This window comes from Salminus brasiliensis, chromosome 4, assembly GCF_030463535.1.
Source record: "Salminus brasiliensis chromosome 4, fSalBra1.hap2, whole genome shotgun sequence".
Lineage (NCBI taxonomy): Eukaryota > Metazoa > Chordata > Actinopteri > Characiformes > Bryconidae > Salminus > Salminus brasiliensis.
In genome coordinates, this window is record NC_132881.1 from 48,028,646 (window position 1) to 48,043,289 (window position 14,644).

General features: G+C 42.5%; 1 protein-coding gene across 1 annotated transcript in view; it reads left to right on the forward strand.

Moving 5' to 3' along the window:
- tenm3 (teneurin transmembrane protein 3) overlaps positions 1-14,644 on the forward strand; it is an 890,613-nt gene that overhangs the window by 788,383 nt on the left and 87,586 nt on the right. The window contains 3 exon segments of the mRNA XM_072677215.1: positions 50-70; positions 6,032-6,178; positions 9,981-10,197. Of these exon segments, the coding sequence (XP_072533316.1) occupies positions 50-70; positions 6,032-6,178; positions 9,981-10,197 (385 nt within the window).

Sequence of the window (14,644 nt, forward strand, 5' to 3'; positions counted from 1 at the left end):
GCTACTTTTTTCTTTCCCGAATTGTCCTTCCTCCCGGCCCCCATGATAGGAGAGAGGATAGGATTTAAAGGTAAACCACAGACCCAGGGAGATTGTTTCATAAGCAATCACTCTACTCCCTCTCTCTCTGTCTCTCTCTGTCTCTCTCTCTTTCCCCCCTTCCTCCCTTTTTTTCTGTCTATGAAGCACGACGTCAGCGTGTCTCTGTTGCAGTCTCCTCACTGTTCTCTTGATTGTGGTCTTTCTTATCTGGTCACCCTTCATCTATGTTTGTCTTGACCAGTCCAGCACAACACACACACTCACACAAACACACTCACACACACACACACACACACTACAGTTAATGCAAAATGCCTCTCAATCAGTCAGTACTTTAGTAAAAGTAAAAGATACACTGTGTCCAAATGTTTGTGGACATCCCTTTTAATAAATGCATTCAGCTACTTTAAGTAGCACCCATTACTGCTGACACAGATGTGCAAATGCACACACACACACACACACAGTCAGAGAAGAAACAGTTGCTTCAACAAAAGCTGGATAAACTCTTAATAATAACCTTGATTCCCTTGATTTAGGAAGAACCAGTAAATGAACAGGTGTCCCAATACTTTTGTCCATATTGTGTATTGTTTATTTTATTTATTTATCAGTGGTGGGTAAATACGTCAGTGTGATTTTTAAGTCAAAGTAAAAACAGCTAAAGATTGCTTATGTAAAGGATGAAATTAGAAGTATATGATTGTAGATATACTGAGATATGAGTATCATAAGTAAAATACAAAACTCACCTTATCTTAATAAAACAGAGCAGTTTCTCAAAATTTACTCTAATTTTAGATATTTAACTATAGAACTATTTTTTGTTAATTACCCATTCCTGCTTATTAATATTCTTATTTATATAGAAGAAGTGCATAACATCCAATAAGAGTTGGGATTTGTGATAAAACTATGTATTAAAACTGTGATAAAAGCCAAGCTGCACTTTAATAAGTGGTGAAACAAAACTAAACAAATGGCAGTAAAATTACAAAAAAAGTAACAAATAAAAACAGAAAACAGATTAGTGATAAAACATTCTACAGATATATTAGCAATTAAAGAAATTTCCACTTCAAACCCAGGTGGTTCAGTATAGGAGGTTGAAATTCTTTCTACACACACACACACACACACACACACACACACACACACACACACATATATATATATATATATATATATATATATATATATATATATATATATATATATATAATGTTAATGATTCCATGTTTAAAAAGTCACATAAGCCCAGGCTCCCATTTCTACCAATGGGAAGAGACAGAAACACTGGAAACTGAAGGTCAGAAAAATGACCATTTCTAAACCTTGTATTAAATCAGTGATAAACTCCGAGTTGTTTGTAGCGTTCGGCTCAATAACGCATCAAGGCCATCAAGGCGACGTAACTAGCAAACTGATTGGTTCTTTTTTGTTGAAGGGCGGGACTTTATCCATTAACAGTCACCATATTGAGCATCACAGGAACTCCCGTTCATACTGTAACCAGTGACCGGCCTCCTCAGTTATGAACCACTTCCAGCGTTGCCGTACATGAAGAAAATGAAAGCAGTCTAATTACATGCAGTGAAAATAAACCAGTTAGTGAACTTAAGTCCAGGTCTGTTATCAGAGTTCTGGGGATTGAACGCCATCTGTGAGCAGTTGGAACAAAAGAATGATGAAAACCATATCCTTATAAAAGTGCCGCCCACTCTCCTCCCAGTCCACTTTGGATGAATGTATTTTATCACATAACATTGATATTTTAATGCCATTCATATTTGATATTTACACAAGTTTATGTAGAAATGCTCCAACATGCTTACAAACTCAGTTTACTACGGAACTGTTTAATTAAAAAAAGTTTAAAAAATAAATAAATAGAAAAAATAGAGAAAAAAAAAAAATATATATATATGAATTGTGTAACACCCAATAAGAGTTAGAATTGTATAATAATTGTATAATTGTGATAAAACTATGTGGTAAAACTGTGATAAAAGTAAATTAAATTAAAAATTAAATTAAAAAGTAAAAAAATTATAAAAATGGCAGTAAAATTAAAAAAAAGAAGAAAAAAAATTCCACTGAAAAAACATCGTAGTCATAAAAACATTCTACAGATATATAAGCAATTAAAGAAATTTTCATTTTAAACCCAGGTGGTTCAATATAGGAGGTTAAATTCTTAAGAAATGTCATATACATTATATTAATTTTTTAATACTTAATTTTTTTTATTTGAAATAATGATATATATATATATATATATATATTTCCTTGTTTAAAAAAGTCACTTAAGCCCAGGCTCCCATCTCTACCAATGGGGAGAGACTAAAACACTGGAAACCAACGGTCATAACAATGACCATATTTACCATAAACAAACAAACAAACAAACAAACAAATAAATAACATACAGTGCAGGTAGAGGCAAAAAAACATATAAACTTATATAGATAAATAAAAAAATACTACATACTATACTATAAACCCACACACACACTCACACACACTCTCACACACACACATGTGGTCCCTGCGTTTTTTTGTTTTCTGGAATCCTGTGGGTCCTGTCTTCATGCATCCCGTAGCCTGAATCCTGATGTCTGTTGGTCCAGCTGTCTTTGCTGCCGCTGCTGCTGCTTTTGCCCCCTTTTTTTACCCCCTCGCCCACACTTTCCCCGCTACCTCGCCCCACCGCTCCACCCTGACCCCTCCAGACTCTCCCTTACCTCCCTCCCTCCCTCCCTCCCTCCCACCAACTGTGCAGCAGAATGTGCCCTGGGCAGAAAGTATAGCACTGGAGGCGCCACGCACACCCCAGACCCAGCCGTTCCTCTCTATACTTTATGCCAGGATTTTCTCTCTCTCTCTCTCTCTCTCTCTCTCTCTCTCTCTCTCTCTCTCTCTTCTTCCTCTCTGTGTGCTGTAGCTTCACATGGATGCTGCTCTAAAAACTCACAGGCCTCTCTCTCTCCTCCTCCTCACTCCATGACCTTATTCTTAGTTGCTTCTATTTGTTTTTCCGTTCACCTTTTATTCTACGAAATTCAACCCGTCTGCATATTGGGTGGCTTATTTTACTGTGGATTCACTCTATACTACTCCTCTTATTTGGATTCTGATTGAACTTCAGCTGCTTTCTTTCACCGGTTAAATTGACCTTTCACTAAAGCCCCGCCCCCACGTCGGTTACTGTCACTAGGTCTGGCCATCTTTCCAGCCCGGCATGTCGAGGACGGAGATTTCTGATAGTGCGGACAGTTTGCTAGGTGAAACTACCAGTATATTTTAAAGCAGTGGGTCCCGAATTCCAGTACAGGCTTATGGCGTTATGTTGACAAAAGTATTGGGACACCCATGTTTCATTGTTTCTTCTGAAATCAAGGGTGTTAAAAAAAGAGTGTCTCCTGCTTTTGTTGGAGTGACTGTTAACTCTACTGTCCGGAGGAGAAGAAGGCTTTCTGCTAGACTCTGGAGGAGCACTGCTGAGCTAAGCTAGTGTTAGTGAGGGCTGCTGACGTAGGGCTGGGGGCCTACACCTGGCTATTCTATTGGCAGTACTTCTCTACAAGGACTAGACAAGCTGAGTGTGTATGTATGTGTGTGTGTGCGAATTTGCACATGTGTGTCAGCAGAGGGTTTAAAAAGTAAAAGTTTACAGTATCTGAATGCGTTCATTAGAAGGGGTGTCCACATACATTTGGGTATGTGGTGTATTTTGTGAAGGGGTGCGTCCCAGATTTCTTCACTGGGTAGACTGATAGGCCGCCAGTGAGCCTCTGAAAGCTACAGGCATGTACTACTGTGATTTGTTGGCAGTAAAAGGATAAAGATAGATGCTAAAGCCATCAGATCAGCGTCAGAAAGTGACAAGCCTCATTAAAGAGTGATTCCATGAGGGGGAGCATCGTTCCTGTGCTCAGGGCTTAATTTGAGAAGGTGTAAGGGAACGCCATCTGCCTGCCATCGGAACAAAGGAATGATAAAAATCATATCCTTATAAAGCTGCCACCCACCCTCCTCTCAATCCACTTTGGATTAATGTCATATCACCTAAGATTGATATTTTAATACCATCCACATTTCATTTGATATATATTTACACACTTTGATGCTGAAAAAACCCACAAAGTCTACAGCCTGTATTCCATTCAGATTAGGCTGTAATACCATCACATAGGAAAAGCCTCATTTTTGATACCTGTGTTGAGACATGAAGGCTTTAAAAACTGCAAAAAGGCAGAAATATAAGGAATACATTAATATTAAGTAATATATTAGAATATTAATGATAAATATTTAGTAATATAATAAGTAAAATAGTATGTACATTTTTAATTTGCTTGAATTTATTGTTGTTTATTTACTTATTTATTTATTTTATTTATTTATTTTTAACAATAATATTTTTGCTCAGGGGCTCCCCCTAAAGGTGTGGAGTGTAGTTCACTTTAGAACCACTGCAGTAAATACAAAATTCTGCTTTGATTGCCTGTTTATGGTGTATATAAATATAATAAATAAATTAACAATACTTAATATGCTTAATAATAAGTAAATAGTAATAATATATTAGGGGAAATAAATTGTATGTATCTCGATTCCTATCGCATATAAATATAATAAATGCATTATATAATAGTAGTATATTAGCGTTTTGTATATTTTAACAATAGTAATTAAATCATGAAAGTGTTAATGTAATGTAAGGATTTATTAATATATAAATAATAATAAGTCAAAAGATATTTAATTAGGGGTTTTTTTGGTACAGTTTGACAGTTGCTTTTAAGGCCCACACTTCAGCTCTTCACTCTCATAACTACAGTAAATTACTGCTGAAGCGGCACCTGAAGTTAAGCACCCCCTCATGGCCAGACAGCTGTACACAAGCATTTCTGGACAAGCTGAGACAAGCTGCAGAAGCTTGATCTGAAGGTGGAGCAGCATGTGGGCTGAGGCGGTAGAGTAATACTACAGGATTGTACACTAATATGACTCTATGGGTTACGGAGCGTCACACAGCAGCAGTTCTGGAGAGAGGTTCTCCTCCTGCAGCTCCACCACCAAACCTCCATAGTGCAGTAGCAGCAGCAGCGCTCCGGCCCGGAGTGGGAATGATGGAGACACCGTTCTCCCTGTTCCAGCCAGTGGAGCTTTAGCATGGTTAAACTCATGAGTCTCTCGGACTCTCGGATGCAATCTCTCCTCGACGGTCCTCCGTTTAGGATGTGGGTAAAATTCTGAAGTTGCCCAGACCTAGTTACAGTCACTAAGCCACGGTTAGAGAGTCATTATTTAGAGGCGGGGTTTAATGCAGGGGCAGTGTGAGCAACCAATCCGTTTGGGTTTTGCTGAGAGGATGATGATAGTGATGATGATGATGATGACGACGATGATGATGATGATGAAGATGGCAGTGGTGGTGGTGGTGAAGACTTTTTGTTTACATTCATGTGAATTTACAGCCGTTGTGCATCTCAGTCTCACCCGGCCTGTGCCGAGTCCAGTGTCACTCTGTGTTCACGTTTGACCTTTTGACCTCTTTCATCTGCCACTTACTTTATTATCTGTGAAGAGGTCTGTCAGTCTCTGTCTCTCTCTCTCTCCCTCTCTCTCTCTCACATACACACACTTACACACTCTCACACACAGGTCCCAAGTGCACCATGTTCCACTGCAGCCTTTTCTCAAGAACTCACCTGTGCACACACACACACACACACACACTCGAAAAGAGCACAGGTGTATATTAATGCATATACACACATGCATGCAAAAACACTCTCTCTCTCTCTCTTTATCTCCCACTCACTCACACACACACACACTCACCCCCACCCCCACACACACATTCCTGACTATGACACTCACCTGTCTGCCTCTCTCTCTCTCTCTCTCTCTCTCTCTCTCTCTCTGTCTGTCTTGCACGTTCTCTCTACCTGTGTCTAACGGAGTGTGTGTGTGTGTGCAGAGGGCTGTCCCGGGCTGTGTAACAGTAATGGCCGCTGCACTCTGGATCAGAACGGATGGCACTGCGTCTGCCAGCCCGGCTGGAGGGGGGCCGGCTGCGATGTCGCCATGGAAACCCTCTGCGCGGACGGCAAGGACAACGAAGGAGGTGAGGGTCGAGCTCCAACTGAGAGAGTGTGAGCTGTGTGTGTCTGTGTGTGTGTAAGTATGCTTCCATGTGTATGTGAGTGTGTGTGTGTGTGTGTGTTAAGGTGTTTCAGTTCCTCACCCTGAGACTCTCTCTCTCTATTGTCCTCTCTCTCTTTTCTATTACATGCTTCCTCTCTCTCTCTCTCTCTTTCTCTCTCTCTATTTCTCTCTTTTTCTTCCTCTCTCTCTCTCTCTCTCTCTCTCTATTTCTCTCTATTTTTTCCCATCTCTCTCTCTCTATATATATATATATTTCTCTCTTTTTCTTCCTCTCTCTCTCTCTATTTCTTCCTCCCTCTCTCTCTCTCTCTCTCTCTCTCTCTCTCTCTCTGTCTCTCTCTCTCTCTATTTCTTCCTCCCTCTCTCTCTCTCTCTCTCTCTCTCTCTATTTCTCTCTCTTTCTTCCTCTCTCTCTCTCTCTCTCTCTCTCTCTCTCTGTCTCTCTCTCTCTCTCTCTATTTCTCTCTCTTTCTTCCTCTCTCTCTCTCTCTGTCTCTCTCTCTCTCTCTCTCTCTCTCTCTCTCTCTCTCTCTATCTATTTCTCTCTCTTTCTTCCTCTCTCTCTCTCTCTCTGTCTCTCTCTCTCTCTCTCTCTTCCTCTCTCTTTTTTCTATTACATCCCCTCCCTCTCTCTCTCTCTCTCTCCTTCATTACACTCTGTTGGCTCTCTCTCTCTCTCTCTGGGAGAGATGCCATGCCTCGTGGTCTGACAGACGTCAAGGGAGGCTACAGCGAACCTCTCCTCTCCGCCTGCATTTAGCTGAGAAAACAAACAGCAGTTGTGTTCGGGGCGATGCCGACTCCCACTGAGGCTTAAAGCCGTAGTTTGGCCAGAGATTTACACCGCTCCGCCCCTCTTTACCCTCTTTACCCTCTTTACCCCCTTTAATGTAGTCAGTCAGCCAAGACACGGTCAAGTTCAGCTCCTTTACTGTTACACTGGAGCTCCCAGGCTAATGTAGACATCAGTGACCCCATCTCACCCCCAACTCACCAACTCATCCTAAAAGTACTGGATGGAGCTCCACCACCATCATTTCAGAGAACACAGCTCTTCCACTGCTCCACAGCTCCTCAATGCTAGGGGGCTTTATACCCCTCTAGCCCACGCCTGGCATTATTAGGCAGCCATCTAGTTGATCTGCTCCAGAGGGTCCTATTCAATTGGCAGTCCTACTTCTCTACAGGGACTAGACAAGCTGTGTGTGTGCATTTGCACATCTATGTCAGCAATGGGTGAGCCTTAAAATAGCTGCATGCATTCGTTAGAAGGGGTGTCCACAAACATTTGGACATATCTCGTAGCACTGTGCATTTGCGTTACAGCAGGCCTCTTCAGGCCGTGCTACAGCATCTCAGTAGACCAGAGAAGGTCAGAACTCCAAGCTGACCATTCCAGAACACAGGCCTTCCTCTTTTTCAAACATGAAAGCATGAATCAAAGGGTTCACTTCCTTTGTCCTGCAGCTACAGAAGGGTTAATTAGGGTTCTACTATTTTTTTATCGCTTTCAGAAATAAACACACAGCGCTGCGCTGACCGGTCCTGAGCGGCCGCTGGTGTGTTTCCACCGCTCTGTTTGCTTTTGTTTAGATTATATTCCTTTGAATACAGTCACGGTTAAAGTGCTGTAAAATGGTGCGTCCACATGACCAGCGTCTCCAGTACACGTCAGTCTGGACTCCAATAATAAACACAGCACTGCATAAGCACACACACACACACATCCGCAGTGTGTCCTGTAATGTATGCTGGCCTGGACATAGCCATGCTAACACATGTGGGGAATAGTTTCTGTCTGTGTCTGTGAGTTTGTATATATATATATATGTGTGTGTGTGTGTGTGTGTGTGTGTGTGTGTGTGTGTGTTGACTTTGGACCATAGATTTATAAAGGGGTCAGATCACCCATGAAGCAGTTTGGTGATTTTGGACGCGGTGGATGTGTGTCCGATGCTCTTCAAGCAAAACAGACAGTTTCTCCCAGCCCACAGGGATGCATATGTACCCTACATGTCCAAAAGTATACAGACACCACTTCTAATGAATGACCTCAGCTGCTTTAAGGTGCCCCATTGCTGACACACAGCACACATCTCCATAGAAAAGCACTGACCAATAGAGCGAGGCGCTCTGGAGCAGCCATGAGCCCCTGACCCTAAAGGTCACCGTGCCCAATGCCCTAAGGTATGCCCTAAGGTTGTTCATTGTTAAACTCTAAATACTACCTATAATTTGTATTTGACCAAACTCGTCAGGAGCTGTGATTGGTCAGGAGACCCAGCACACTGGGAATGGTTAGAGGGCTCATTTGCATATTGCAAATTTATTAGAAGTGCATCTAATAGATTAGAGTGCATTTATTAGAAGAGGTGTCCACAAACTTTTGGACAAATGGTGTAGCATTATGCATTTGTGTAACAGCAAGCCTCCTCGGGTCATGCCACAGCATGTCAGGAGATCAGAGAAGGTCAGAAGGTCAGATGAATAGAAATTAATAGGAGATGTGTGTGTGTGTGTGTGTGTGTGTGTGTGTGTAGAACCCCTAGCGGTGGGGGGCTTTTTATATACTAAGTGTAAGAAATGGCTGAGGGTAGTGTGTGTACCTGCTGTTTACTGAGCTGTAGAAGTCTGAGCCAATCACAGTGTCCTGTGAGCATCCTGACCAATCACAGACCCCGCTGGGTTTCTGTGGGTGTTAGATGAGTCATGTGATGCTCATTAAGTATGCAGGCCGATGGTTAATCATCACAGGTCACGGTGAAGGGGCTAAGAAGTCATTACTTGTAATGTAATTATGTAATTGTATAATTAATTACACAGCTGTGTATGTATCTAATTACTTCTAAGGGTTAATAATATTGTGTGGCAGATCACAGAATGTCCGTGTTATGCAGCCCTGCTGTATGTGTGTGTGTGTGTGTGTTTTACACTGCCCTACTTAGTCCTTATATTTGCTTTCCTTCCCCCGTGGGGTCACGTCTCAAATGAAACATGCTGTTCCCTACATAGGGCGCTACTTTTGAAGGAGTATTCCCCAGAGTGAAAGCAGCAGTGCACCCGAAGGGACGCTAATGCTTTCCATTCTGTCTCTCTCTCTCTGACACTCACACACACACACACACACACACACACACACACGGTCACTGAGGTTCTTCCTACAAGCAATAAAACAGCCCTGACTGTACGGTGACATCCTAGAACGATGACTTCACTTTAGCACTTTAGAACAAGGGAAAGTGAAGGAGAGTGTGTTCTACTGGTGCCTAATACCTTGTATGTGCGCATATGTGTATGTGTGTGTGTGTGTTGTGTGTGTTCATGAGTGTGTGTGGACTTGCTCGTTTTATGCCTACGTGTGTATGTGCTTGTGGGTATATGTGTATATGTATATGAATTCATATATGTGTGTGTGTGTGTTTGCTTGGGTTTTTGTATGTGTGTGTGTGTGTGTGTGCATGCTCCTGTGTGTGTGTGTGTGTGTGTGTGTGCATGCTCCTGTGTGTGTGTGTGTGTGTGTGCACAACGTGAGTGTGTGCCTTTAGTGTGTGCACAGGGGTGTGTGATTGAGTTCATAGGTGTGTATGTGTGTGTGTGTGTGTTCATGTATATATGTATGTGTGTATATATGTGCTTACAGTCAGACACAGTGTGTGTGTGTGTGTGTGTGTGTGGTACACACCTCTGTGCAGCTTTTACAGATTCTACTGTGCTGTTTGAGTCACTACAATCTCTTTACGTGTGTGTGTGTGTGTGTGTAGACGGTCTGGTGGACTGTATGGATCCGGATTGCTGTCTGCAGAGCTCCTGTCAGACGCAGCTGTTTTGCCGCGGGTCACCTGACCCCACCGACATCATCAGCCAGGGCCAATCCGCTTCCTCCCAGCAGGCGGCTCAGTCCTTCTACCAGCGAATCAGCTTCCTCGTCGGCCCTGAAAGCACGCATGTCATTGGCGGCGAAAACCCATTCAACAAGAGGTGAGTGAGAGAGAGAGAGAGTGTGGTGGAGAGAGGTTATCTGAGTGCTGTTTGCCTTTATTCATGCATTTAAATACAGCTTCTACATACATGCATGTGTGTGTGTGTGTGTGTGTGTGTGTGTGTGTGAGAGAGAGAGAGAGAGAGAGTGTGGTGGAGAGAGGTTATCTGAGTGCTGTTTGCCTTTATTCATGCATTTAAATACAGCTTCTACATACATGCATGTGTGTGTGTGTGTGTGTGTGTGTGTGTGTGTGTGTGAGAGAGAGAGAGAGAGAGGGTGTGTATCCTGACCTGTCACACTCCTGTTGCTCTTTTAGATTTCACCAGTTGTATTTCTTCAGCCTCCCCCTTTCAGAAATTCGTCCGGTTACCACGGCAACCACACAGCCTCGTGCAGACCCACTTGTGACCTCCGCAGAGATAATAGCACCGGAGTGTAAGAGGGCCGCGCACTGCCTGACCCAGCGGCAGGCCAGAGGCGTCGCCAGAGCCGAGCCTCTATTTCTATTAAGAGCTAATCGCTAACAAGTAGAGCGTTTTCCCGGGGTAGTTCTGATTTTGCATACAGGCGGTGTAACCATAGCAACTCTCCTTCATATTGGGATACACAGGAGTCCTCAAGAGAGGCCTCACCCACCCCAAACTGAGTATTTACAAAGGGGGACTTTGGTCGAGGTGAAAAAGCCTATTTTACCACCCTGTTATTTTACCTGAGAATGACACAAAAGAACACACTCTGCTCTGATTGGCTGGTACAGTGGATTTGACAACCCACATACACTATATGTCCAAATGTCTGTGGACACCCCATCTAATGAACACATTTGGCTATTTTATATATAAGTTGTACTGCCAATAGAATAGGACTCTCATAGGACTTTCTGGAGCAAGTAAACTAGATGAGCCTATTGGCACCACGCAGCCTAATAATCCCAGGCATGGGCTAGAGGGGTATAAAGCCCCCCAGCATTGAGCTGTGGAGCAGTGGAAGAACTGTGTTCTCTGGAATGATGGTGGTGGTGCTCCATCAATTAACATTGGGATGATTTGGTGATCGTCATCCAACATACTGACCTGATTATCGCTCTTGTCGCTGAATGCAATCAAATCCTCACAGCAATGCTTCTCCAATATCTAGTATCAAGCCTTCTTTCCTGGCCAGTAGAGACAGTTACTCCAACAAAAACTGGAGAAACTCCTTTTAATACCCTTGATTTCAGGTGTCCCAATACTTTTGTCCATACAGTAAACTCACCTCAGTACGGGTAGCTCTCGCCACCGTGATGTCAAAGTTCAGGAGGTCAAATCCCAAAACCTTAATCTCATCAGGAGACTGAAAGACACAGCTGAAAGAATTCTGCATGGAGGAGTGGGAAAACTATCTCACAGGGGACAGTTAGTTTAAATACACTATGTGGACAAAAGTATTGGGACACCTGCTTGTTCATTGCTTCTTCTGAAATTAAGGCTATTAAAAAGAGTCAATCCTGCTTTTGTTGGAGTAACTGTCTCTACTGTCCAGAGAAGAAGACTTTCTACTAGAGTTTGGAGGCGCATTGGTGTGAGGATTTGATTGCATTCAGCGACAAGAGCATTATTAGTGAGGTCAGGATGTTGGATGATGATGATGATGATGATGATCACCGCCCCAACTCACCTCATCATCCCTAACTCATCCCCAACTCATCCCAAAAGTATTGGATGGAGCTCCACCACCACCATCACTCCAGAGAACACAGTTTTTAGATGTTAGAAGTCAGAACCTGGGTCTTAGCTGCTAACACTGCTGTATTTATTCAGCTCAGAGGACTTTACTGGCTGTGCTGCAGTTTATTATCAGTAGTAGTAGTAATAGCAGTAATGGCAGTATCGGCGTATGTTAATTACCTCATGCTTTACTCAGAAAATAACACACATTTCACCTCAGAACCGCATTATCAGTCTTTACGGGACACCATCATTTGTTTATTTACCCCCCCCTCCGGCCTCCTCCGGCCTCCTCCGGCCTCCTCCGGGCTCCTGTGGAGGTGTACTGAGTCCACGTGTTGCGGTCAGACTAAAGCCGCCTCATTTCAGTCACTCTTAAGAAGCGCTTGGCAGCGACAAGGCGACCGTGACAGATATCGTGATTAAGCCACGGCAAACATTTTAATAGGCTCAATGCCACTGGCCCAGATGTGGGCGAATTAAGCCTCTAATACCGCAGTGGCCAGATAAGGCCGGCTAATCCAATAAGGCTACGTGTAGGCTAATGTGATTAAAACTCAAACGCAGGAAACACGCAGGGCACAGCTGTGATGAATATTATGAGCCCTTTCAGCTGGAGAGGAGAGGAGAATCACCATGTGCCGAAAGTTCGGTCCCTCCATCTGAATTACGCTGCACAGTGGAAGTCAGTGGAGCATTTTGGAGCATTTCTGTTGGTCCATTCATCAGGCAGTTCTGATCCAATGGAAAGAACAGCTGCCATACACTATCGAGTTATCCTACACTATATGGACATGACCTCCAGCGTATCCGCTGACCTCCCTATTGCCCATTGTGTTTATTAGTGTGTATTTAACCAGCCACGCTCTTCGCTTCTCTCGTCCGGTCTCTGACAGAGGCCAGGACGAGCCTGTGAGCAGACAGTGACGTCTGTCATGGGGAAAACAGTGTATTCAGTGACCAACACAGCTGTAATGGCACCTCTAAAAAACCCTGACTCTGGCCTACAAAGCCAAGACTGGACCAGACAGCCCCTCCATACTTGATGGCGATGGTCAAAAGCCGATCTGCACCCAGAGCCCTTCCAGCTTCAAGTACGGCTCGGCTCGACCCGCCATCCTTTAAGATCCACGGAAGACGAGCGTCCAGACTTTTTACTGTCCTGCACCGAAGTGGTGGAATGAACTTCCCCTGGGTGTCCGAACAGTAGAGTCCAACGCTCGCTGTCCTTAAACCCAGACTGAAGACCCTCCTTTGAACTATTAGTCTATTCTAACTAGCTGAGGTTCTTCTTGGGTAAATAGCAAAGCACTTTTGTAAGTCGCTCTGGAGAAGAGCGTCTGCTAAATGCCGTAAATGCAGAGCGGACAGCGACAGGTGCTGAACCTGCAGACGCCATTAGGTTAACAACAGTAGCGAAGGACTGCTGCAGCCTTTCTCACCATGTCTTCAAGCCGTAAACGGACATCAGTAGCGTCCCGGAAAGGTTCTGGACCGCACTGCAGAACCGCCATGTTGGATGTCACTGCGCACCCCGAAAGATTTTTATACCTTACCTGACTCAAACTAACGAGCCTCACGGGGAAGCAGAGCGAAGGCTGAACACCACTGACCAAAAACTCACGAGACTCTGGTGGACAAACACAGTTTGCCACTGACATCCGAAAAATGATACGATCCGTGGCTCAAAAGCCGGGATCCGTTCTGAACAGTTAGTTTTGTGAGCGTTGGAGAGCTCATTAAGGTGAATTAGACATTTTAATTAATTAGTATTTTCATTTAGTTATTTTTTTTAACATTATAATATATTTGCATATTCCAATTCCAACATCAGAAAATCTGTAAATATTTAAATTTCATTGCTTTTTTTTTAAGAGTTTATTTGCATTGTTATGTTTTCATATTATCAATATATCAGCAGCATAAAATGGTCTTAATCTGACAGTAATATTGTTTATTACAGTTAATTCTGGGACAGTTTATCATCCAAAAGTTTAGAAGTGTGTCTCTGTAAGGGATGTGACTGTTACCATATAATAAAACATTACATTATATGTAGTTTTTTTTTATTATTATTTATTATTATTGTTATTTTTCCGCTGTAACTCCAAAACAGCAGCTTTAAAGGAGCAGTCAGTGTAAAAATCAGGGGTAAAAAACACCTGCCAGATCAAAATGATTTATTATACATGCATACATATATATGTGCATTTAATTTTAATTACATTTTAATGTAAATATTAATGTAACAAGCTCTTATCACACCCACAGTGCTGTGAAAAAGTATTTGCTTCTTTTTCATTTCTTCTATTTTTCATATTTGTCATTTTGACATTTAATTCAGAGATTTATAATAAATCTGTATCTTCAGTAAATGGACCTCGTATCTGTAGAAGAGCAGCTTCACAGGAGAAGAAAAAAACCTTCCTAAGTTTTAATGTAAGATATTTTATTCAGACTCATGTCGGAGCGTTTCTATTGGTCCGTTCATCAGGAAGAGACATCAATTCTGAGACAGTATAAAGAACAACTGCCAGATTCACATTGTGGAAAGAAGTGAAAAACGATAAAGATGAAGATACAAGGTTCTGTGTGACAATATATCATTAATATTTTAATAATATTTAAAAAAAATTACTAAAAATGTTCTAATTACATTTTAATGTAAATATTAATGTAGCAAGAAAAAATATTTGCCTCTTTCAGATTTCGTCTATTTTTGCATATTTGTCAAATG